This window comes from Bos indicus, chromosome 13 (genome assembly GCF_029378745.1).
Source record: "Bos indicus isolate NIAB-ARS_2022 breed Sahiwal x Tharparkar chromosome 13, NIAB-ARS_B.indTharparkar_mat_pri_1.0, whole genome shotgun sequence".
NCBI lineage: Eukaryota > Metazoa > Chordata > Mammalia > Artiodactyla > Bovidae > Bos > Bos indicus.
Window position 1 is genome coordinate 77637749 of NC_091772.1, and position 24773 is coordinate 77662521.

The 24773-nt window shown below is 49.4% G+C and overlaps 1 protein-coding gene across 1 annotated transcript in view; it reads right to left on the reverse strand.

The window, feature by feature from the left end:
* Positions 1–19108, reverse strand: part of PTGIS (prostaglandin I2 synthase) — a 52849-nt gene extending 33741 nt beyond the window's left edge. Inside the window, exons 1-3 of the mRNA XM_019972563.2 lie at positions 18911–19108; positions 4060–4183; positions 2010–2188 (exon numbers count right to left, since the gene is read on the reverse strand). Coding sequence (XP_019828122.2) covers positions 2010–2188; positions 4060–4183; positions 18911–18984 — 377 coding nt within the window. The 5' untranslated portion in view covers positions 18985–19108. The remainder of the gene's footprint in view (positions 1–2009; positions 2189–4059; positions 4184–18910) is intronic.
* Positions 19109–24773: the final 5665 nt, after the last annotated feature.

A 24773-nucleotide genomic window follows, 5' to 3' on the forward strand; every position in this document is an offset into this window, starting at 1 on the left:
TTGCAAGAACCTAAACCTCAAAGGGTACCACTGCGTCTAGTGAAGAGTCCACGGGGTGGTGCAGAGCCAACGTTCAACAGCGCCACCTGGTGGCAACAACAAGAACAGTACTAGTGTCGCAATCAGGCGCTCCAGCTCTCTGTCGCTCCCTGCTGTTTGGAAATAGGATAGATCCCTTTAGATAGCGCAAGCCCCTGGTTTTTTTGAGAATTCAAGATGGAAAGACTTCCAGGGAGGTTTTGTGAACTTCCAGATAATAAAAGCTTTTGGATGTTTCATTACTGGAAAAACAATAGACATGACCCACGTGAGACAATATGTTAAAGGGCTTAACACAGTGCTCGGTACCTGGGAGCTGCTGGCTCAGTGATCAACACTGATACCTCGACTCCAAGCGGGAGTCCTCAGTGGGGACTGTGGTCATCAACAGAGGCAGCAGCCATGCCCAGAGGACCTCATGCCAGCTTGCAAGAAAAGCCCAGAAGCTCCTGGGAACAGACGCTGGAGGAAACTGGGATCTTCCCTGGGTCAGGGGATAGCATGCCGTGAACTAACTGTGGACTCTTGTTGCTAATGGGACCATTGGAATAGCGGGATCCAGGACACTCAGGCTCAGGAATACTCCTAAAATCTGCTCCACAAAGCCAAGGTCAGACAGAGTACTGCCTCTCATCAATATTCACCTTACAATGCTGGCCTCTCCTCAGCTTTAGCAGTCCTGCAAAACCCAGACCCCTAGATGCTTTTCCTGACTCCAGGAGGTGACTCTGTCTAAAGATGACTGCCAGGCCGCATGCACTCTTTAGGCGCAGATGCAGTCTTTTCTCCTCAGTATCTTGTGGGGAGGAGAATGGGCTGTGGACACAGCAGACCTGGGTTCAAATCCCAGCTCTGCCACTTGCTAGTAGCTGACCTTGGGTATGTCCTGTCACTTCTCTGACCCTCAGTTTTCTCATCTGTAAAATATGGATAAAAAAATACCTACCTCTAAGGCTGTTGCACAGATATGAACACGTGCCTATCAAAGGGAAGCCACCAGACTTCCCTGGTGGCTCAGAGGGCAAAGTGTCTGCCTATAATGTGGGAGACCTGGGTTCGATCTCTGGGTTGGGAAGATCCCCTGGAGAAGGAAATGTCAACCCACTCCAGTACTCTTGCCTGGAAAATCCCATGGACGGAGGAACCTGGTAGGCTACAGTCCACGGGGTCACAAAGAGTCGGACACGACTGAGCGACTTCACTTTCATTTTCAAAGGGAAGTTGGTGTCATTCTGTGCTTGTGAATCTAAGACAATGACTAGCATGTGACTGAAGAGAGTAGATGTGCTCACAGGTCCTTTTGTCGTTGTGAACATCCTTTATGTTTCGGGACCTGCTGTGTGACCTCAGGCAAGTCGCTTCTCTTCTCTGAGCCCTGGTGTCCTCATCTATAAAATGGGGCCATAAGTTACCCTTCAGAATTGCTAGGAAGACTCATGAGATCATATGATGCCCAGCACAGAGTATGGACTCAAAAACATTAATCACCCTACTACTTCCATTTGACGGATGCAGAAACAGAGGCTCAGAGAGGGTGGGTGACTTGCCCAAAGTCACAAAGATAAGCAGTGGGAAAGCTGGGATTTGAATCCAGGTCTGGCTGACACCAACCCCAGTCTTCTACTAAAAATCAGCCCTGCCTCTTGAAAAGGAAAGAATTCTTCTTCAATTCCCTGCGTTTTGTTTTTTGCTTTGTTTTTGTTTTCTCAAAACAAAACATCTTTTTTTTTTTTTTTTTTGGTCACACCACAAGGCATGTGGGATCTTCCCCAACCAGGGATTGAACCCATGTCCCCTGCATTCCGGCAAAGAGTCTTAACCACTGGACCACCAGGGAAGTCCAAAATGAAAAGTCTTTACTGGACACCTGTTGTGGAGACCGGTTCAGCCCATGCAGGACTTGAACCACACAGGTAGAAGCTGACTGACCACCCGGGCCCACCCATCGGGTGCCATCTGCAGCCACTCACGGTTTCATCTTGGACTTTTCATCACCGGGGTTATAATGCGGAAGCTGCACGTCGAAAATCCTCTCCATGAGGAAGACGGCGTAGGCGTGGAAGTCCAGCCTGCTGCGGGGCTCCCACACCACCGCATCGTAGGAGTGGGGATCCAGGAGGACCGTGACGTGCCTGCCGCCCACCAGCACCTGGGGAGCGGGCGGGGATGGAGCGAGGAGCACAGCCGTGCGCAACATCGGTTCTCAGGGGCCGAGGGTTTCCCTGTGCCAGGCACTGGCCCCACCAAGTATGTTACAGACAAGGTCCCTTCATCTACCCCTCATGACCACGCTGGGAGGCAGGGACTATCATTTACCCACTTAAAGCTGACATGTGAGGCTTAGAGAGGGCACAAATTGTGCCCAAGATGACACAGCTGAGAAGTGGCAGAGCTGGGACTGGGATTCAGCACTTTTTTGCACTAAAGTTTATGCTCTTAACTACCTCACGTGTAAGCATCTGCCTTGGTTGTCTTGGTTGTTGTATTTCCAGCAGCCAGGAGACAGTCTGTCCACAGAAGGCAGCAGATGGACCTGTGTGCATCACAGGTGGATGGACTGGATGGATGGATGGAAGGATGGATGGATGGATGTTGGTAGATAAATGCTGGTGGATACATTATAGGTTCATGTGGGTGAATGTATGGATGGATGAATGGGCTAATGAATGGAAGGACAGAAGGAGTGATGGACGGATGGATGAACTGGGTAGATGAATACATGGATGGATGGAGGGATTAAAGAATGTTGGTGGATAAATGGTAGTGGGTCCATTACAGGTGTGTGTGTGTGTGTGTGTGTGTGTGTGGATGGATGGAAGGAAGGAAGGATATTGTTGGGTAAATGCTAGTGGATGTGAAAGGACTATCTACTTCTTCGGGAGGCTGAACTCTGTATATAACACACTACTCAAGATGGGAAGGAAACTGGAGAACTGTGATCCTGTAGTCAACAAAGGTAAGGGTATGTCCCCTCAGATGTCGGTGGAGCGTGTCACAACTGTAACGACCCATTGTCTTGGCCCTGTTTTCAAAACGTGGTCCATGCGTCATGTTAATCAAACTCTTATGAAAGGCAGGCCCAATACCCAAGAAAAAAGTACTTCTGGATGGATAGTTAGATGGGTGGATAAGTGGAAGGACAGATCACTGAATATACACTGGATGGAAAGATGGATGGATGGGTGGCTACAAGTTGGTTGCAAACGAAATGTATAAATGAATGTTGGGTTCATGGATGGCAGGGTGCTAAGTGGACATTGGGTCAACAGACTGAAAGGAAAATGTTGGATAGATGAAAGTTAGAAGGATACATGGAAGTGGATGGATCAGCTGACTGTCAGGATACTGAAGTGGTGGATGGAGACAGACATAAATACACGTGTACAAAGTGGACAGACACTGGATGTTGAGAGGATGGATAACCGAATGCTGGGTGGCGGTGGCGATGAATGGCCACATGGGCAGGTAAGTAGGAGAATGGAAGCTGCTCAAAACTGAATCTGTGGATGAAGGGTGGAGGGATGCTGGGTCCATGAGTGGAAGAACACCAGATAAATCTGAGTAGACAGATGGAGGATTGGGTGACAAATAAATGAACAGACAGATAATGGATAGATATTTAGAAAGGTGGATAGAGGTTTGATGGAAATGGAATATACAAATGAATACTAGATAGATACTAAGATGGAAGAAGGCTGCTTAGATACTGGGCAGAGACACAAAGGATAAGATGCTGGATGGGTGGATATGTGATAGAAGTTGAATGAATGGATAGAGGTCAGTTAGATGAATGTACATGCATTTGATAGATCTTAAATGCACAGTGGGGTGTTGGGAAGATGCTGGAGGGGTAATGAAGAGATGTGTGTTAGGTGAGTGTTGGAGTACAGTTGGATAGGCATACAGAAGGTTGGCTGGCCCACTGGACAGTTAGCCTATGGATGGATATTGAAGAAATCAGTAAACAGCAGGTACGCCTGGTCCAGTTGCTCATCCCCTTCCTTCCCAAGAGGCACTTACAGTAAAGATGTCCCCATGCTTCTCCTTCATCCTAGTGAGGAAGCCGGCAGCATCTTTTCCAAACTCCAAGGCGTGACCCAGCCAGGGGATACTGCCCAGGTCCAGGGGAGGCTCGCCAGGTCGCCTGCAGAAGTCACGGCACTTGTCACCATTGGAAAAAGCCCAGAAGAAGATAAAGAGTGCGAGGCAGAGACCTTGTGAAGCCTGGCGTGCTGCAGTCCATGGGGTCACAAAGAGTGGACATGATCTAGTGGCTGAACAAGAACAAGGCCTCCCTGAGGAGACAGTTAATCAAAGACTTGAAGGCAGAGAGGGAGGGAGCCACACGGAGGGCTAAAAGGAGACTCCCAGGCAGACAGAGCAAGTGCAAAGGCCCTGAGGTTGGACCACGCCTGGTGTGTTCGAAGAACGGTGAGGGGGCCAGTGTGGCTGGATTGGCAGCAGCAAGAAATAGCGGAAGCTGAGCCAGGGTGGTAACAGAGGCCAGACCAAATGCGGTCTTGGAGGCAACGCTTGGGTCTTTAGCTTTTTCTCTGAGGTGGGAGCAGAGGAGGGATAGGATTTGCTCAGGTTTTTACAAGGCTCCTTTTACTGCTGAGTAGGGAACTGACCACAGGGGGCTGAGAGTAGAAGCTGGGGAACCATTTGATGTTGCAACGTATCAGGGCGTCCAATCAAGGTGGTCACCTCCCTGCAGGTGTATAAGGATACAGAGCTCTCCGTGTGAGCCAGCAAGGACCAGGGTCCTGGTCATCTCACACTTCCTGTCATGTCCACCAAGAGAGGATGAGGTTGGAGAGCATGGCAATGAGCAAAATGAATAACCCGATTTAAAAATACACAGAGGAATCTGCATAGACACTTCTCCAAGGAAGATACACAAATGGTCAGTAAGCACATGAAAAAAACGCCCTACATCATGAATCACTGGGGAAATGCAAATCAAAACAACATGTAGCACCACTTCAAGTCCACTAAGAGGCTGTCGTTATAAAACAGAAAAAGGAAAATAAGGGCTGGCAAGAATGTGGAGAAATGGAATCCTCATGTATTTCTGGTGCGAATGTACAATGGTGCAGCTGCTCCAGAAACTAAACTGGCAGTTTCTTGAAAGGAAGAGTGACTATGCGACCCAGCAACAATCCAAATAATCGAACACACATGTGCACACGTCAGTCAGTGCAGTTCAGGTGCTCAGTCGTGTCCGACTCTTTGCGACCCCATGAATCGCAGCACGCCAGGCCTCCCTGTCCCTCACCAACTCCCGGAGTTCACTCAGACGCATGTCCATCGAGTCAGTGATGCCATCCAGCCATCTCATCCTCTGTCGTCCCCTTCTCCTCCTGCCCCCAATCCCTCCCAGCATCAGAGTCTTTTCCAGTGAGTCAACTCTTCGCATGAGGTGGCCAAAGTACTGGAGTTTCAGCTTTAGCATCATTCCCTCCAAAGAAATCCCAGGGCTGATCTCCTTTAGAATGGACTGGTTGCATCTCCTTGCAGTCCAAGGGACTCTCAAGAGTCTTCTCCAACACCACAGTTCAAAAGCATCAATTCTTCAGCGCTCAGCTTTCTTCACAGTCCAACTCTCACATCCATACATGACCACTGGAAAAACCACAGCCTTGACTAGATGGACCTTTGTTGGCAAAGTAATGTCTCTGCCTTTCAATATGCTATCTAGGTTTGTCATAACTTTTCTTCCAAGGAGCAAGCATCTTTTAATTTCATGGCTGCAGTCACCATCTGCAGTGATTTTGGAGCCCCAAAATATAAAGTCAGCCACTGTTTCCACTGTTTCCCTATCTATTTCCCATGAAGTGACGGGACCGGATGCCATGATCTTCGTTTTCTGAATGTTGAGCTTTAAGCCTTTTTCACTCTCCTCTTTCACTTTCATCAAGAGGCTTTTGAGTTCCTCTTCACTTTCTGCCATAAGGGTGGTGTCATCTGCATATCTGCGGTTATTGATATTTCTCCCGGCAATCTTGATTTCAGCTTGTGTTTCTTCCAGTCCAGCGTTTCTCATGATGTACTCTGCATAGAAGTTAAATAAGCAGGGTGACAATATACAGCTTTGATGTACTCCTTTTCCTATTTGGAACCAGTCTGTTGTTCCATGTCCAGTTCTAACTGTTGCTTCCTGACCTGCATATAGGTTTCTCAAGAGGCACGTCAGGTGGTCTGGTATTCCCATCTCTTGAAGAATTTTCCACAGTTTATTGTAATCCACACAGTCAAAGGCTTTGGCATAGTCAATAAAGCAGAAATAGATGTTTTTCTGGAACTTTCTTGCTTTTTCGATGATCCAGCAGATGGATGTTGGCAATTTGATCTCTGGTTCCTCTGCCTTTTCTAAAACCAGCTTGAACATCTGGAAGTTCACGATTCATGTATTGCTGAAGCCTGGCTTGGAGAATTTTGAGCATTACTTTACTAGCGTGTGAGATGAGTGCAACTGTGCGGTAGTTTGCACATTCTTTGGCATTGCCTTTCTTTGGGATTGGAATGAACACTGACCTTTTCCAGTCCTGTGGCCACTGCTGAGTTTTCCACATTTGCTGGCATATTGAGTGCAGCACTTTCACAGCATCATCTTTCAGGATTTGAAAGAGCTCAACTGGAATTCCATCACCTCCACTAGCTTTGTTCATAGTGATGCTTTCTAAGGCCCACTTGACTTCACATTCCAGGATGTCTGGCTCTAGGTGAGTGTCATACCATTGTGATTATCTTGGTCGTGAAGATCTTTTTTGTACAGTTCTTCTGTGTATTCTTGCCACCTCTTCTTAATATCTTCTGCCTCTGTTAGATCCATACCATTTCTGTCCTTTATCGAGCCCATCTTTGCATGAAATGTTCCCTTGGTATCTCTAATTTTCTTGAAGAGATCTCTAGTCTTTCCCATTCTGTTGTTTTCCTCTATTTCTTTGCATTGATCGCTAAAGAAGGCTTTCTTATTTCTTCTTGCTATTCTTTGGAACTCTGCATTCAGATGTTTATATCTTTCCTTTTCTCCTTTGCTTTTTGCTTCTCTTCTTTCACAGCTATTTGTAAGGCCTCCCCAGACAGCCATTTTGCTTTTTTGCATTTCTTTTCCATGGGGATGGTCTTGATCCCTGTCTCCTGTACAATGTCACGAACCTCATTCCATAGCTCATCAGGCACACTATCTATCAGATCTAGTCCCTTAAATCTATTTCTCACTTCCACTGTATAATCATAAGGAATTTGATTTAGGTCATACCTGAATGGTCTAGTGGTTTTCCCTACTTTCTTCAATTTAAGTCTGAATTTGGCAATAAGGAGTTCCTGATCTGAGCCACAGTCAGCTCCTGGTCTTGTTTTTGCTGACTGTATAAAGCTTTTCCATATATAGAGCTGCAAAGAATATAATCAATCTGATTTTGGTGTTGACCATCTGGTGATGTCCATGTGTAGAGTCTTCTCTTGTGTTGTTGGAAGAGGGTGTTTGCTATGACCAGTGCGTTCTCTTGGCAAAACTCTATTAGCCTTTGCCCTGCTTCATTCCGTATTCCAAGGCCAAATTTGCCTGTTACTCCAGGTGTTTCTTGACTTCCGACTTTTGCATTCCAGTCCCCAAAGGACATCTTTTTTGGGTGTTAGTTCTAAAAGGTCTTGTAGGTCTTCATAGAACCGTTCAACATCAGCTTCTTCAGTGTTACTGGTTGGGGCATAGACTTGGATTATTGTGATATTGAATGGTTTGCCTTGGAAATGAACAGAGATCATTCCTTTGTTTTTGAGATTGCATCCAAGTACTGCACTTCAGACTCTTTTGTTGACCATGATGGCTACTCCATTTCTTCTAAGGGATTCCTGCCCACAGTAGTAGATGTAATGGTCATCTGAGTTAAATTCACCCATTCCAGTCCATTTCAGTTTGCTGATTCTTAGAATGTTGACATTCACTCTTGCCGTCTCCTGTTTGACCACTTCCAATTTGCCTTGATTCATGGACCTGACATTCCAGGTTCCTATGCAATATTGCTTTTTACAGCATCAGACCTTGCTTCTATCACCAGTCACATCCACAGCTGGGTATTGTTTTTGCTTTGGCTCCATCCCTTCATTTTTTCTGGACTTATTTCTCCACTGATCTCCAGTAGCATATTGGGCACCTATTGACCTGGGGAGTTCCTCTTTCAGTATCCTATCATTTTGCCTTTTCATACTGTTCATGGGGTTCTCAAGGCAAGAATACTGAAGTGGTTTGCCATTCCCTTCTCCAGTGGACCACATTCATACATCAAGACACACACTATTGTTCATAGTAACATTAATCATAATAGCCCCAAAGTGGACCCAACCCAAATGCCCACTGACTGATGAACAGACAAACACAGCCTGGTGTATTCATCCCGTGGAACATTATGCAGTCATGAAAAGGAGTGGAGTCCGGATTCCTGCCACAATGTGGAATCACCTTGCAACCACCATGCTGAGTGAAAGAAGCCAGACACAAAAGACCACACGGTGTGTGAGTCTATTTCTATGGAATGTCCAGAAAAGGCAAACCAATGGAGAGGGTAAGTAGATTTGTGGTCTCCAGGGTCTGAGGGGAGAAGGGAATGGAGAGACAGCTCATCAGGACCAGGTTTCTTTTTGGAGAAATGAAAATACTCCGGAGTTAGATAGCAGTGATGGCCACACCACCGGTGACGATACTAAAAACCTCTACTAAAAATGATACTAAAAACACATAATTCATTACATGTTTTGAAAGACTGAATCTTATAGTAGATGAACTGTATCTCATTAAATAAAAAAGGAAGGTGATATGATACAGTGAGAGGGTGGTCAGGGAGGGTCTCTCCAAGGAGGTGCCATGTGACCAGAGACCTGAAGAAAGAGAGGGGTGAACTTTACAGGCAGAGGGGACAGCAAGTGCAAAGGCCCTGGGGTAGGAGCACACAGGGCGAGGCTCTCAAGGCAGTAGGAGCCCATGTGGCTGGAATGGAGAAGACTGTGGGGCTGAAAGACTGGAGACGACCTGTGGACCAGAAGGGCCAGTGGCCAAGGAGAGAGTCTGGCTTTTATTTCAAGTGTGATGGAGACCCTCTGGAGGGTTTGAAATAGGATTTAGGAAGTAATGTGATTATGCTTTTAAAAGGTTGCAAGAGGGAATTCCCTGAGTGTCCCGTGATTAGGACTCTGCACTTTCACTGCATGGGACACAGGTTCGATCCCTGGTCGGGGAACTCAGATATTAAGATGGTGCATGCCACGCAACACACCCCCATCCCCCCAAAAAAGGTTGCAAGAGCGAGAGGCAGGAGGAAGACGTGTCAGGAGACTAAATCAACATAGGTGGGAGTGGAGGCTGCAGTCCCTCATGAGCCAGGCCTAGCATCCGACTTCCCCGCTCCCAGGACAGGGGGCTTTGGTGCCTTGCCCAGCAGACCAGGGGGGACCACCTTCCCTTCATCCTTTTCCCCATCCCAGTCTACCTTCCTCCACCATGGCCTCTTGCCTCCTCAGTCTGACTGTTCCCCAACATAACCCAAACAGGGAGACAGGTGGTGGATGGTGAGACTGGCTAGACTGGAGGGTTGGAGTCCAGGCAGTTTGGAAGCCCCAGCAGGGGTGAGGGCGCAGGGCAGCAGGAAGCACCTCCCCAGCCACCGCCTCCTCTCCCCACCCCCACCCTGCCCCTGAGCCCCTCACTGAGCAGACTCACAAAGGTGCAGGCGGCTCTGGGACTCGAAGCGGGTGCGGCGGAGGACCCTTCTGTTCGCCCCTCATCTCTCTGGGAGCCAGCATCTCCCGAAGGCTCCGTTTCCAGGATGGCAGAGCACGGGTGGGAGGAGCCCAGTGTGCACCAGCCCCCGCCCAGCTCAGGTCGGAGCCCAAGGACACAGGAGTGGAGACTTTTGCACCAGAGCGGGGATTCGGAGGGGACAGGACAGGTCAGGGGCCCGACTTGAGCACCTCCTGACTTCCAACCAGCCCTGCTTCTTGCTGGCCATGAGACTTTGCTTCTCCTGCCCGTTTCCTCGTCTGTAAAACTGGAGTGTTGACACTACTGACCACATTGGGCTATGACAAAGATGAAGCGGTTACAGAACAGTGCCCGGTGCCTGGCAACCGGGGGCAGCTGGAGCGGGGCCGAGAAGCAGGACCAACGTGACTCTTGGGTACGTCGGCTATATGGCAGGTCCTATGCGTTCTCCAAGGGGTCTTCCCTGGTGCCTCAGGGGTACAGAACCCACCTGCCAGTGCAGGAGACGCAGGTTCCATTCCTGGGCTGGGAAGATTCCCCTGAAGAAGGAAATGGCAGCCTGCTCCAGTGTTCTTGCCTGGAAAAATCCCACGAACAGAGGATCCTGGTGGGCTCCAGCCCATGTGGTCGCAAAACAGTCGGATGCGACTGAGCGACTGAACAACCACAGCATGAATTTTCCAAAGGTTTCCTTGCTTGGTGATAACGACTGATGCCTGATGCGGCCTGAGGCTCACTGGTATTGGGAGAGCCAGTTCCTAGGCAGGTTGATAAGAAGCTCCGAAGCAGTGGTACTACAATATGTAGACGACATTCTGCTCTGTGCTGAGACAGAGGAAGCCTGTTCACAAGCCTCAGAAGATTTCTTAAACTTTCTGGCAGGCTGCAGTTACTAGGCATCGAGAGAAAAGGCTCAGCTCTGTCAACAATCTGTTAGATATCTGGGCCTAATCGTATCAGAAGGGACTAGGGCCATAGGCCCCAAGAGGATTAAACCTATACTAAATCATCCCCTACCTATGACTTTAAGACAATTGAGAGGATTTGGGGGAATCACAGGCTACTGTCGCATTTGGATTCCGGGTTATGGGGAACTTGCCCGGCCTTTATATAAACTTATAGCTGAGACTCAGCAGGCCCAAACCGACAAGCTGGTTTGGTCTCCAGATACTCAAAAGGCTTTTAAGGCTCTTCAGACTGCTCTCCTGCAAGCTCCCGCTTTGAGCTTGCCCACAGGGTCAGAATTTAATTTGTTTGTCACTGAAAGAAAAGGTTTGGCCTTGGGAATTTTGACACAACCCCGAGGGCCTCACCTGCAACCTATTGTTTATCTAAGTAGAGAAGCAGACGCAATTTCACGTGGGTGGCCCCACTGCTTAAGAGTAATTGGGGCAGCGGCTTTATTAGCACCTGAAGCTTTAAAAATAATTAATGGACGAAACCTTACTGTACTGACTTCTCATGATGTGAGTGGAATCTTAAATTCTTTTTTTTTTTTTTTTATTTTTATTTTTTGGAATCTTAAATTCTAAGGTTAATACTTGGATGAGAGACAGTAGGCTTCTTAAATATCAGTCATTGTTGTTAGAAGGACCAGTAACTAAGCTTAAAGTTTGTGTAAATTTAAATCCTGCCACTTTCCTTCCTGAGAAGGAAAATGAAACACCTGATCACGATTTTCCCAATTCCTAACTTTATGCTGCTCAGGAAGATCTAATGGATATCCTGTTAGACAATCCTGACATGGAAATATTTACAGATGCCAGTTCTTCTGTTTGGGAGGGGAAGTGTAAAGCAGGTTACACCGTGGTGATGGCTGAATAGGTTTTAGAAGCAAAATCTCTCCCCAGGGAACCAGCGCTCAGCTAGCAGAGCTTGTGGCTCTGACCTGAGCTCCAGAGTTAAGCAAAGGGCAGCAGGTAAATATACTGATTCTAAGTATGCTTATTTGACTTTACATGCTCATGCTGCAACATGGAAAGAAAGAATTTAAAACGGCAACAGGAGAACCTATTAAGCATTTCAGAGAGATCCAGAGACTTTTAACTGCTATATGTTGTCCTAAAGAAATAGCTGTTATGCATTGCAAAGGGCACAGCAGGGATGCGAGCAAAGAAGCCAAAGGTAATCAGCTGGCTGGCTGTCAAGCCAGAACGAAACCCCTCGCTGCAGATGCCTTTGATCTGGACAGGTACTGTGAACAGGAAAAACCACAGTACACTGAGGAAGAATTAGAAAGATATGAGAAAAGAGGAGCAAAGATGACTGATAAAGGATGGTTATAGTCCGAGGACTGACGATTAGTACTTCCTGAAATTGCTCAATGGAAAAGTTTTCCTAAAGCTTTAGAATTAGCTAATCGTGTAACTCAGCTCTCAGCTTTGCAACAGGCACTAACTGAACTCCGGGAGATGACTCCTGACCCAGTGTGAGTCAAGCAAGCCTCTATCTGAGCCAGGAACGGAGGTCCTGATAAAAACATTGGGATCTAGGGGCCAGTCGCTTGGGCCCCTCTGGGAAGGCCCTTACCAGGTTATTCTTTCTTCTCCCACTGCTGTCAAAGTGCCAGGAATTGATTCATGGGTGCATCACACTCGAGTTAAGAGGTGGCACCCTGACCAGAACCAAGTGGCGTCGTTTTATGCCTTTTCTTTCTATGCTCTGACTTTGTACTTTTCAGATGGGCCTGATAATCTATATGGGTCTACTTCTGCTGACTCCGTAAGTCCTGAGTCTGCCATTTGACCCTCCAGGCAATGCCTTCCTGTCCTGGGCTCATTCCTACTTTGCATTCCACGATCGGTCTAATTGCTGGGTACTTTAATAAAACTTTATTACACAAAAGCTCTGAGCGATCAAGCCTCGTCTCTGGCCCCGGATTGAATTCTTCTCCTCCAGAGGGCAAGGATATCAGCATCTTTTCGTGGTTCAGCAACGACCTTTCAGTATTCTTTGCAGAAGGAAGTATTCCTATCAAGCCCATTTTACAGCAGATGAAACTGAGGCCCAGAAGGGGCTAAGCCACTTGGGTCTAGGTCTCTAATCCAGGCAGGCCTGGTTACGGAGCCCACAGTCTTTATCCAACCCTGGCCCCAATTCACCCCAAGTGGCCACGTGGACCCCCACTTTTCCGGTGAAGTGACTGAGACACAGAGAGGTTTCAGCGACCTGCCCAGATGCAGGAGGTTTTCGCCCAGGACCTATTTTGGGGAGTGGGTGGGGCTTCCTTTCCATGCCTTTCACTCAGGCTGCCACCGGAGCTCCCCAGCGAGCCCGCTATTATTGCTGGCATCACTCGAGGAGTGATGTAAAGTCCCGAGGAGGCGCAGACAAAGGCAGGAAGCTGGGGGCCCGGGCGTCTGACCCTTGAGGTGCCAGCGGCTCCTTCAGCCCACGGGCCTGGAATCCAACTCAGGCCCCAGTCACATTCCAGGGTGACTCAGCCAGAGGCCAGCAGGGCGGAGGAGGCTCTATTTTGGGGTCTGCGGTCTCTAGCCTCGCCCACTAACACTCTCACTGATTTGAGGCACCGCCAGACCCTGGGGGACAGGGATGCCAGGCTTGACTCTCTCATCCACAGCTCCGGCCCATTCGGTGGACCACTGCCCGCCCTTTCTGGTTCAGATACGGAGGCAGCTCTTCTGATCCTCCCGGGAGCCTTGATTCTCACCACAAGAGTTCCTCATTGGTGCTCAAAACCTGCTCATTATTTGCTCACAGACCCCACCGCCAATCCCACGTCCTGTCCCGTCTCTCTCTCCCTTGAAACTTTGAGAGAATCAGGGAGGAAGTCATGCCTGGAAAACACCCACCTTTGGGCCCCTTGACGTATCCCATCCTTTCTGTGCAGAATGTGGACACTTCTTGTAGACCTAGTCCTGAGAACAGTGGGAATACTGGAGTGGGTTGCCATTTCCTTCTCTGTCTGGGATATAGTAGGCGCTTAATGCATATGTCTCAGTTGAATGAGTCAAGCACACAGTTGGCGCTCAATGAGCAGCACCTGCCTCCCGGACTTGAAAGAGGGTTCAGGGAGCTAGTGCAGGTCAGGCGCCTGACACACAGCCCATGTTCTGGATGGCCCAGAACAGAAGCTGCTCTTTTAGCTGAGCAGTGTGGGTAGGTGGATTGCCGGGCTTCTCTGCTCAGGAGTCTCAACTCCTTCAGGGCCTCGGGGAGGATTCCATGGGGGACCAGAGATGCTGTTTGCTGCCCAGTTGAGTTGGAAACTCCTGAGCTTCTGTTTAAACTGCTTAACCCGTTTCTTTCCCAGCATTCATTTGCAGGCTGCTGGCTGCTCACCAAGGGCTCCCCCAACCCTCTGCACTTTTCCTTCTCATTGCCTCCAGGATGTAGAAAAACCACATGGCTGGCTTGCTCTAGCTTGTTGTTTTCCCATTTTTGCAACGGACACAGATTCATAGAACTGTTTCTCAGCATAATAAAGAAAGAAACAGTAGAGCAAGCACAGCGATAAGTAGAAAAGTTGCGTGTTGGAGAGGCAATAGGGAGTGGTGGGGACTGTGGCAAGGTTTAGAGAGAGTTCTGCTGCTGAGTGCCAGGCAATTGCCACGAGATCTTCCAGGAGAAGCAGGAAATCTGGAACTGTGTGTGTGGACTCCCCCAGTTTTCTCCCCTTGTACTGTGTGGTGCACACCAGACTCACCTGGGTCTGAATCTAGCCATGGACTACCATTTGGGGACCTCCAGTTACTGCACATTGAAATGAGACAGTTATTTGTGCCCAGTAATTCTATATCCTGGAAGGGGCCAGAGCAGCCCTTGTGCCTCTAAGAACCCTTATCTGATGCCACCATGACCTCTGATTCCCTGCCCCCCACCCCCACCACCGAAAAGGGTCTCCCACCCAGGAGACCTCTTCCAATGCTCCCTGCAGCAGCCACAGAAGCACAAAGAGGAAGACCAATGCATTCATCCTGCTGCAGTGGGATGGGGCATGGGGGACCAGCTGCACGAGCCGTCTCAGAGCACAGATGGAGAGACTAAGGCCCGGAATGGGAGACCAGCTGCACGAGCCATCTCAGCACAGATGGAGAGACTAAGGCCCGGGAAGTAGAAAGGATGTTTCTGATACTCACAAGGGAGAGCATTAGCCCCAGAGGGCCCAGGAGTTAGACTTCCAAGTCCCAACCCAAGACCTCCTAACTCCACACTCACACCAGGGGAAACATTCATGGTAACTGAGCCAGGTTTGAAAAATCTTTACCTTGATGGCAGAAATTTGAATTTGGACTGGGAACTAGATATTAAGAATTATCTTTTGGGTTGGGGGGGGGGCGGGGGGCGGCTCCTCTCGTGGCTCAAAGGTAAAGAACCCGCCTGCCAATGCAAGAGACACAGGTTTGATCTCTGGGTCAGGAAAATCCCACATTCAACAACTACTCAGCTTGCTCTCTAGAGCCTGGGAGCTGCAACTAGCCCCCGGCTGCTAGAGCCCGTGCTCCTCAACAAGAGAAACCACCGACGTGAGAAGCCTGTGTACCACAGCGAGAGAGTGGCCCCTGCTCACCAAAACTAGAGAAAAGCCCACACAGGAGTGAAGACCCAGCACAGCCAAAAAAATAATAAACTGAAAAAAAAAAAAAAAAAGAATTCTCTTTTAGGGAACTCCCTGGCAGTCCAGTGGTTAGGACTCTGTTCTCACTGTCAAGGGCCCAGGTTTGATCCCTAGTGAGGGAACTAAAACCCCACAAGATGTGTTGTGCATCTAAAAAAAAAAAAAAAAGGCAGTAGAAATCTACTTTTTTAAAAAAGAACTTTTAACATGTATGCTGACATACTTAGTGTTGAGATATCATAATATCTGTAATTAAAAATATTATCAACTGTCAAATCAAGTGGCAGGTGCAAGGGTTTCCTATACAATTCTTTTTATTTTTTCTATATAGTTGAAATTTTTCATAATTAAAAATGATTTTTTTTTTTAAAGGCCAAAAGTAAAGACAAGAGTAACTGACTGGACTGAAGGTGAAGGTAAGGTGAAGTTGCCCAATCGTGTCCGACTCTTTGCAACCCCACGGACTATAGCCCACCAGGTTCTTCCGTCCATGGGATTTTCCAGACTGACTGAAGCAGTGTTTTTTTTTTTTCTTTGAGTGAGAAAAGCAACAGTTTTGGACCCAGCTAGATGTACAGTATAACTTTCGTGCAGACATAAGGAGGTCACTTAGCCTTCCTAAGCCCCAGCTGTCAGGTATGGTAATGGACCTCATCTGGGGTGCTGGCCAGGAGCGAGCAATGAGCCACGGGAGAAGCACGGCCTTGAGTGTTTTGACTCAAACTTTGAATCACTGTCTACACAGCATCAGTCTCATGTCTCTCTTTTCCAACACTTGATTATTTGTCCTTCCTTCCATCTATTCAAGGCTATGGTTTTTCCAGTGGTCACGTATGGATGTGAAAGTTGGACTGTGAAGAAAGCTGAATGCCGAAGAATGGATGCTTTTGAACTGTGGTGTTGGAGAAGACTCTTGAGAGTCCCTTGGACTGCAAGGAGATCCAACCAGTCCCTTCTAAAGGAGATCAGTCCTGGGTGTTCTTTGGAAGGACTGATGCTGAAGCTGAAACTCCAATACTTTGGCCACCTCATGCCAAGAGTTGACTCATTAGAAAAGACTCTGATGCTGGGAGGGATTGAGGGCAGGAGGAGAAGGGGACGACAGAGGATGAGACGGCTGGATGGCATCACCGACTCGATGGACATGAGTTTGGGTGAACTCTGGGAGTTGGTGATGGACAGGGAGGCCTGGCGTGCTCCAATTTATGGGGTCACGAAGAGTCGGACACGACTGAGCAACTGAACTGAAGAATCTTCTGATTGTAGCTGCTTCTCTTACTATCTTAACATCATGTGGTTTAAGACTTTTGGGCATTCAGATCATGAATAAAATGTGTGGGAAGAGTGAAAATTCATTTCTTCTGAAAATTAAAAATTCTTATAGCCTAGATTTTTAATCCAGGTGACCCAGTCTCAGTTTCCTCCTCTGTAAAACAGGGGTAACAAGAGTACCCCCTCGCTGAGCTGGAAGAAGAAAATGAGACTGGGGGTCTCAATTGGGGTCCCTGTGGGGTCTTCCAAGGGTCCAAGCAACTGCCCCCATGGTCTACAAAACGCTCCCCTCCAGCTGTCAGTGACCCTCATACCCACCATAGAGCTATATGTGAAAGTCACTCAGTCGTGTCCAACTCTTTGCGACCCCATGGACTGTACAGTCCATGGAATTCTCCAGGCCAGAATACTGGAGTGCATAGCCTTTCCCTTCTCCAGGGGATCTGTACAACCCAGGGATCAAACCCAGGTCTCCTGCATTGCAGGCAGATTTACCAGCTAAGCCACCAAGGAAGTCCATAGAGCTATATGGACAGATGTCAAAACGAAACTCTAGAGGAAAACAGCAGAGGTGCAGTCCAAAAACAACTCTTTACAGCATTTCCAAAAAGCCTGACAACTTAGCAAAAATAATTCATAATCCATGGGGAAACTTATCTGTGGTCTTTTTTTCTTTTTCATTTTTCCAGGCAAATGATTGAATGTATGGTTTTAAGTTTCACCTGGAAAGATGTCTAGAGGTTGAAGAAAACTAGGGTGAAATCATTGTTTGGAAATTCAACCAACACTGTTTAAACTAAAAGGTTTCCAGAAAATTTCTGCAAGCTTCAGACACACTGATTTAAACACACTTTCACTGCCCTGAGTTTTCTATGGGCAAATGTCTGCGTAGATGAGAAAAGCTGGGAGGCTGAGAAGATATGACAGCCAAAGGCACTGAGGCACCCTGGATGAGATCCTGGCACAGAAAGAAGACGTTAATGGAAAAACAGACGAAATTCAAATAAAGCTTGGAGTCTGGCTAATTTTAACAGGCCAGTGTTGGTTTTTTTAGCTTTAATGATTGTACCACGATAACGTAAGCCATTAACAATAGCTGGAATTTGGTGAAGGGTATCTGGGAACTCTTTGTACAACTTTCCTGTAATATAAAACCAATGTAAAATAAAAGGCGTACTTTTAAAAAGATCTGGAAGGTTCCTCCCAAATTAATCAACAGGAGAGGTACGGAATTGTTGGGAGGGTAGTTAAAAGGGCTTCAGTCTTATCTATAATGGGATAAATGCTTAAGTCAAATGTAATTCCTTGTTCAGTTCAAATTAATCTTTTAAACATTTTTTAAAAAGAGACTTAACTGCCATCTCCTTGATTTAAATTTTACTTTTCTCCTAAATGGCAGATTGTCAAAGGAGCAGGAGAATCATAGGAAGATGAGACATTTGGTTCTCCTTCTCTGCCAGGCTACCAGACCTCAGCAGAAGGGAGCCCCCTTTCCAGGAGTGCGTTTCTCAGGCAGAAGGAAACACCGAGACTACTCAGCCCCTTCCCCTGGGTCGGGGAATCCTGTGGAAGGTGGTTCCAGGCCCGGTAAGAGGGCATCCTTCAGAGCCTCTGCCTTCCTGGCCTCAACCCTGCCATCTGTGTAATGGGGAGAGGAACAAGGCTGCCCACACGCTGCTGAGAGCGGGGCTGGGGGCTGATGCAGAGCTGCTGCAGGACGCAGTCAGTGGCTGAAGGGCAGGAGAGGGCTTCTTCCACCCGGGAGTCACACGGAGCGTGTCCACGCACCCACTCTGCACCCCTCAGGGTTCTCACTGAAACCCCTTCTCAGGTACTGGCGCGGAGCTCTGGGCCAGGCCTGAGCTTCTTGCGGTCCAGCCCTGTTAGTGTGTGCGGTGGGTCATCAAGCCCTCTGGGACCCCTGTCCCGGCACCTTCCCGCGCGCGTATCCCCAACTTTGGGCCCGGCCCTCTCCCCAGGACGGGAGATGAGCGCAGAAGCCCCCCTGACCGGAACCTGGACCTCCACCTCCAGCCTCGCCTGGGGGATGGTGGGGACAGCGGGAAGGTGACCCCCTCCTGCCAGGGGAACTGGAGCTGGGGTAGGGGGCTCCGACAGGGGCCTGAGCGGGCTCGGCGACCCCCTGGCTGCAGCCGGGGGCGCGCGCCCGAGCGGAGACGCCCCTTTGTCTAGCCTGGGGCCGCGCGGGCCGGCCGGGTTGTGGGGGGAGCCGGGACCCGGCCGGCTTGGGGGGCACTCACCGCGTGCGGCGGCGGGTCAGCAACAGCAGCAGCAGCAGCGCGGCCAGGAGGCCGAAGACCACGGCCCAGGACATGGCAGGGCTGGCGTCCAGGCTGAGGCGGCGGAGCGCGGGAGGCTGGCTCGGGGGCTTCGGGGCCAAGGGGACCAGGTCCCGGGGCCGACTCCGCCCCCAGCCCACGCCCCGCCCACCCACCGGGGGCGGGGCCCGCGAGCGCTCCAGTGTCCCCAGGGCGGGTGGGATCGCTCCCGGGCTCAGCTCCCAGGAGCAGGCTCCCACCCGCTGGCCCTGGAGAGGGGGCTTGGTCGGACGAGCTGTGGAAAGTGCGGCTGCCGGGGAGGGGAGATGCTAGCTGGAAGGGAAGGCGGACGACGGGAGGGGTGATGTAGGAGAGAGAGGGGGACTACAGGGAGGGAGGGGTCCTGCGGGGGGGCGGTGGGTGCTGTTGAGCAGGGATGGGGGACCTGAAGAAGAGGAAGGAAAGGAGTATGGGGGGCACGGAGGGGTGGCGGGGATAGAGAGGCAAGTGCTAAGATGAGGGGTCCCATGGTGGGAGAGGAGAGACAGAAGTGGGAGGGGCAGGAAGGGGCCTTTCCTCCACTCTCCACCAAAGTATCGGCCACCACGGAAGACTCTCCCCCTGCCTTCCCCTCGCCCCCTCCCCCCACCATCCCATCCCCACCCCAGAAGGGCTGCTGCTGCTGCTGCTGCTGCTAAGTCGCTTCAGTCGTGTCCGACTCTGTGCGACCCCACAGACGGCAGCCCACCAGGCTTCCCCTCCCTGGGATTCTCCAGGCAAGAACACTGGAGTGTTGCCATTGCCTTCTCCAATGCATGAAAGTGAGAAGGGCTAGAGACCATTAATTAGTTTTCTATTCTGTTGGTCCAAGTGCAGTGGGGTTGGGCTGGATTATATCGCCCCTATATTGCCTTCAATAATACTTTGGCCACCTGATTGCAAAGAACTGACTCACTGGAAAAGACCCTGATGCCGGGAAAGATTGAAGGCGGGAGGAGAAGGGGACCACCGAGGATGAGATGGTTGGATGGCATCACTGACTCAATGGACATGAGTTTGAGTAAGCTCCAGGAGTTGGTGAAGGACAAGGAGGGCTGGCGTGCTACAGTCCATGGGGTTGCAAAGAGTCCGACTCGAATGAGTGACTGAAGTGAATTGAACTGAACTACGGTGGAGGGGACGCAAGAGCTCAGGGCATCTGGCTCTGAGTCCCCCATTCACAATTGTAATGGACAAACCAATGAGCCTGAGTCCACCACCTGTTCCGGAGCACAGTACACACTCAGAATACGGTGGCCATTGTCACCCTTACCTGGTGCTTAGAGTGCTGGCTGGGCTTCCCAGGTGGCTCTGTGGTAAAGAATCCGCCTGCCAGTGCAGGAGACATGGGTTCGATCCCTGGGTCAGGAAGATCCCCTGGAGAAGGGAATGGCAACCCACTCCAGTGTTCTTGCCTGGAAAATTCCATGAACAGAGGAGACTGGCGGGCTACAGTCCATGGGGTCACAAAGAGTTGGACACAACTGAGTTACTAGCACTAACCTTGGCCGGGGAACTTCACCTCTTTTAAGCCACTTCCTTGTCTGGGAACAGAGAGGTCAGAGTTGTACTTTACCTTGGCAGGTTGCTGTGAAGAATCCACGAGAGCTTGTCAGTGAAGGGAATTACAAACTAGGAGTGCTGAGCACATGTGAGTTTTCCGAGGCCGTGGGGCCGAGCGTGGAGGTAGGACCCAGGAGGTCTGATTCTAATCCTGTGTCTGCCACTCACTGCTTGGTGAATTAAGGCAGGTTTTGTTTCATCTTACTGATAGCCCTTGGAGGAGTTGTTACTCTCCCCTGGCCTCCTGGCTTCTGCCCTCATCTCTCTGCAATGCATACTTCTTACAGTAGTCAGAAGGACTTTTCTAGAACCTCAGTCAGATCCTCTAGTGAAGCCTGCTCAGAACCTCCATGGTTCCACGTCGCTCAGCCCACAGGGTCCTGTAAGGACTTTGACCTGCCCCCAACCACTGTTACCTCCCTGCCCTCCTCTCTCCTAGCTCTGCTCCAGCCACACCCACCTCCTGTGCCCTCACGAGTGTGCCAGACTCACTCCCACCTCAGGGCCTTTGCACTCACTCCTCCCTCTGGCTGGCCACCCCTCTCAGATCTGTGCACAGCTGGCTCTTTTCACTGCACCCCTCACCCCTCCGTCCCTGCTCAGTTGTCATCTCCTCAGAGAAACCCTCCCTGTCTGCCTGTCTGTTCTCGAGCAGCCCCACCAACCTTGTCTGTTGCCTTGAACCGGTTTGTTTTTCTTGACAGTACTTAACATTTCCTGCTATCATATTAAAGATTCATTTATTTGCCTGTTTAATGTCGGCTGTCAAGGCAGTTGGATGACCCTCGTGCGGCCTCCAGCAGATTTAGAACATCAAGAGTCAAAAGGAGTTTCTTGAACCACTTGTTTATTTATCCAGCTTACTTGCCGGTGAAGCCAATAATCCCAAAAAGGCCATGGAACGGGCCCTGGAGGGTTTTCTCCAAATTTGGGGAGCCCCACAGGGCAGCCTTCTGGCAACGGGGTTCACAGCTTATCTTGGTGAGTGCTAAACAGGGTGACCCCAGGTGGTCTGTGCCTCATCCTCTAGTCGAGATGCCTCATGGGTGAAATGGGGATGAGGTGAGGAGGAGGTGACCTGATCCAGGCGGCACACCTGTCAGGGTGCCGGACCCTCAGTGAGCAGCAGTGGGAGTCGGTTGCCATTAGCATTTATTCCAGCCCAGCCTCTCACCATACGAGATCAAGGCTTGGTCTCAGTTTTCTCGTCTGAAAAATGGGAAGGACAGTTCCTTCCTCATAAGACTATTATAAGGGCTGAATTAAATGATGAGGGAATGAAATCCCTTAGCACAGGGCCTGCTACACAGTAGGTGCTCAATAAATGTTATCTCTGCCATCCCACACCCTTGAGTGCAAACCACCATCGCCTCAGCCCAAATGCCCCCCACCCATAAGATGTCCTTCTTCCCCTCTCTTGTACCCCCCCACCCAGAAGGAGGTCAATGGTTCACATACTAAGGAGAGAAGAACATCTGGGGGCTTCTCCCTCGCGAGTGGAATCTAGTGGAATCTGATTTTGTTCAGGCATCAAACAGGTGTTTAGGGAGATGGCCCCACCCCTGTTCCCATGGAGTGAACCAGCAACGGCCTGAGCCAGCCAGGAACATCCCTCTTAGATGGGCACCATCTGGACATTTGTCGGGGGCTTCTGGGAATTTTTTCCTCCTTATTCGCCTCCTTATCTTTGGGGGGACGGGCATTGGGTAAGGCATTTGTGATGGGGGCATTTCTTGAGGGAAGGCCAGGAAAATGACAGAACCCCAAACCAGAGCTGCTGAAGAACTGTCCCTGGAACCACTCACCTCCAAACTTCTTGTTTAATGAGATAACCAAACGCCTGTGTTGCTGAGGACACCATGAGTCAGATTTTCTCTTCCTTGCAGCCAAAACCTTCCCCAACTAAGATGACTTCAGTTATGGCTGTGCTGAGGACCACATGAGGTCATCAGGCATCCAAAGCACCTTGGCCCCGGGGAGCATTCAAAAATGTCACTTCTCTTCGTTAGTTTTGCTTTTTTTTTTTTAACAGTTCAGTCTTCCTATGCTTATCAGGCTAATAGAGGATTCAGCTCTCCAGTTATGGCATATTGCAGGAATAGGCAGGCCTGAAAAGTAGTAGAAAAATCCCATATTCTCCTGACCCGTGAGGACTGACAGGGCCCTGCAGAGGGTAGGGCTGGTGTGGCCTCAGGAATAAAGAGGAGGTACGATGGCCCTAAGGGTGACCGCTCAGCCCATGAAGAATAGCTTGAGAACCAGGTTCATACCCCAACATTGCCCACCCGCTTGCTGTATGAAACCTAAGCAAGGACTTCCCTGGTTAAGAATCCACCTGCCAACGCAGGGGACACAGGTTTGATCCCTGGTCTGGGAAGTTCCCACATGCAGCGGGGTAACCACGCCCGTGGGCCACAACTGCTGAAGCCTGCGTGCCCTCGTGCTCTACAGGAGAAGCCACCGCAATGAGAAGCCCGCGCCCCGCAACCAGAGCGTAGACGCCACTTGCCACAACGTCATTGCTGTGTGTGGCAATGAAGACTCCTCACAGCCATAAATAAATAAGGACACGACTGAGCGACTGAACTGGAAAAAAGAAAAAAACCTAAGCAAGTCACTTCATCTCTCTGAGCCTCAACTACCTCATCTGTGCAATGGGCATGTTGCTGGTAGTGATGTTCACAGGCAGACATCCAGTGGAAAGTGAAGCATCTCAGCCTTCATCTGAAAAGTGAAGCCCACATGTCAGGTGGACTTCAGGAAATGATTCCTTCCCTCCAGTTCCATCAGAGGCTGCCACCCAGTGACAAGCATCCTGGACTTTCCCCGGTAGGCGTCTCGGTATGTCCAGATGTCTGCTGTCCACTAGAGCAGAGACATCTGGACAAAGCCCCAAGCCCGCCCGACCTCCACTCTCTTATCTGAATGTGGTCGGGTCATAAGGATAATGTCAAGTAACCGACTCCTTCAGAAAACGAGGGGGCGTCGCCTGGGAAAGGGCAGCCCTTCCTACCCCATGCCCCTGCTTCCTCTCTGCCAGGTTCATGTCTGCATCCTAAAGGTCACAAACCAAACAGTCAGCTACACACACAGGATGACCAGCTCAGCCTGGCTTGCCCAGACTTCCCTGGTTTTAGTTCTGAAAGTCCCACATCCCAGGAAGTCCTTCAGTCTTGGACAAGCACGAAAGTTGGTCACACTATCAGCCCACATCTGTAGTGCGTGAGTGGGTGAGGCTGGCCGGAGATTGGTTCAGCGACTGACTGCCGTCTTAGACCCTGAGGAGAGTCATTGTCAAATCACACAGCTAGTTAACTACCCCAGAACCATCCTGTGGTAGATGAGAACTCGGTCTCTAATTCTGACACTTTCCCTGTATTGGAATTAAACACACACACTCTCTGCCACATGTCTGCAGTGCCTCTCATTATGGACAGAGAATATCCCCCTCACCTAGCCATGATGGAGTGCCAGTTCTGAGAAAAGATACAAGAGGAGGGGGACTTCTTTGGTGTTCAGTGGTTAAAACTCCATGTTTGACTGCAGGGGCTGTGTGTTTGATTCCTAGTCAGGGAATTAAGATCTCACATGCCACCGATGTGACCGATTAATAAATAAAATTAAGTTACTTTATATTTAAAAAAAAAAACTTAAATGTGTGTACCTTAAAAAAACCAAAACCTACAAAAGAATCATGTATCTCCATGTGACCTTCTTGGTTTCTGCCATTGGCCACGATCCATGAAACAAGACTGAACTTAGCCTGCAGCCTAAAGCAAGACTCCACAGCTGACCTGTAGAGCTGTGAGTGAGGAAAATGAGAATTTGCTATTAAAAGTCATGGAGGTTTTGTGGATTTTGTTAGGCCGCAAAAACTGACTGTTCTAGGCTTTATCTCTTAACATCTTGGAGTCCATTTGGTTAGATGTTCTTTGTACCAGTTTGACACAGAATAATCTACTTTCCATACTTTTCATATTTGGTTTTCTCATCTGTACAAAGCGATAATGGCAGGGCCTCCCTCCCATGGTGGTTGAAAGGACTCAAGAAGGTCATGGGTCTAGTTCACATAGTAGGCCCTTAATAAAAGGATTTTATTAGAGAAGTATAATTCTTTCAGCACTCGCTTGCTGACCATATATTTACCAGCACTCTGTTAGCCTCTCTGTCAAGAATTTTAGAGGAGGAAATAGAGAAGGCCAACCTTCCCCATTTTTTCCATTTTCCAACAGGAGTAGAAAAA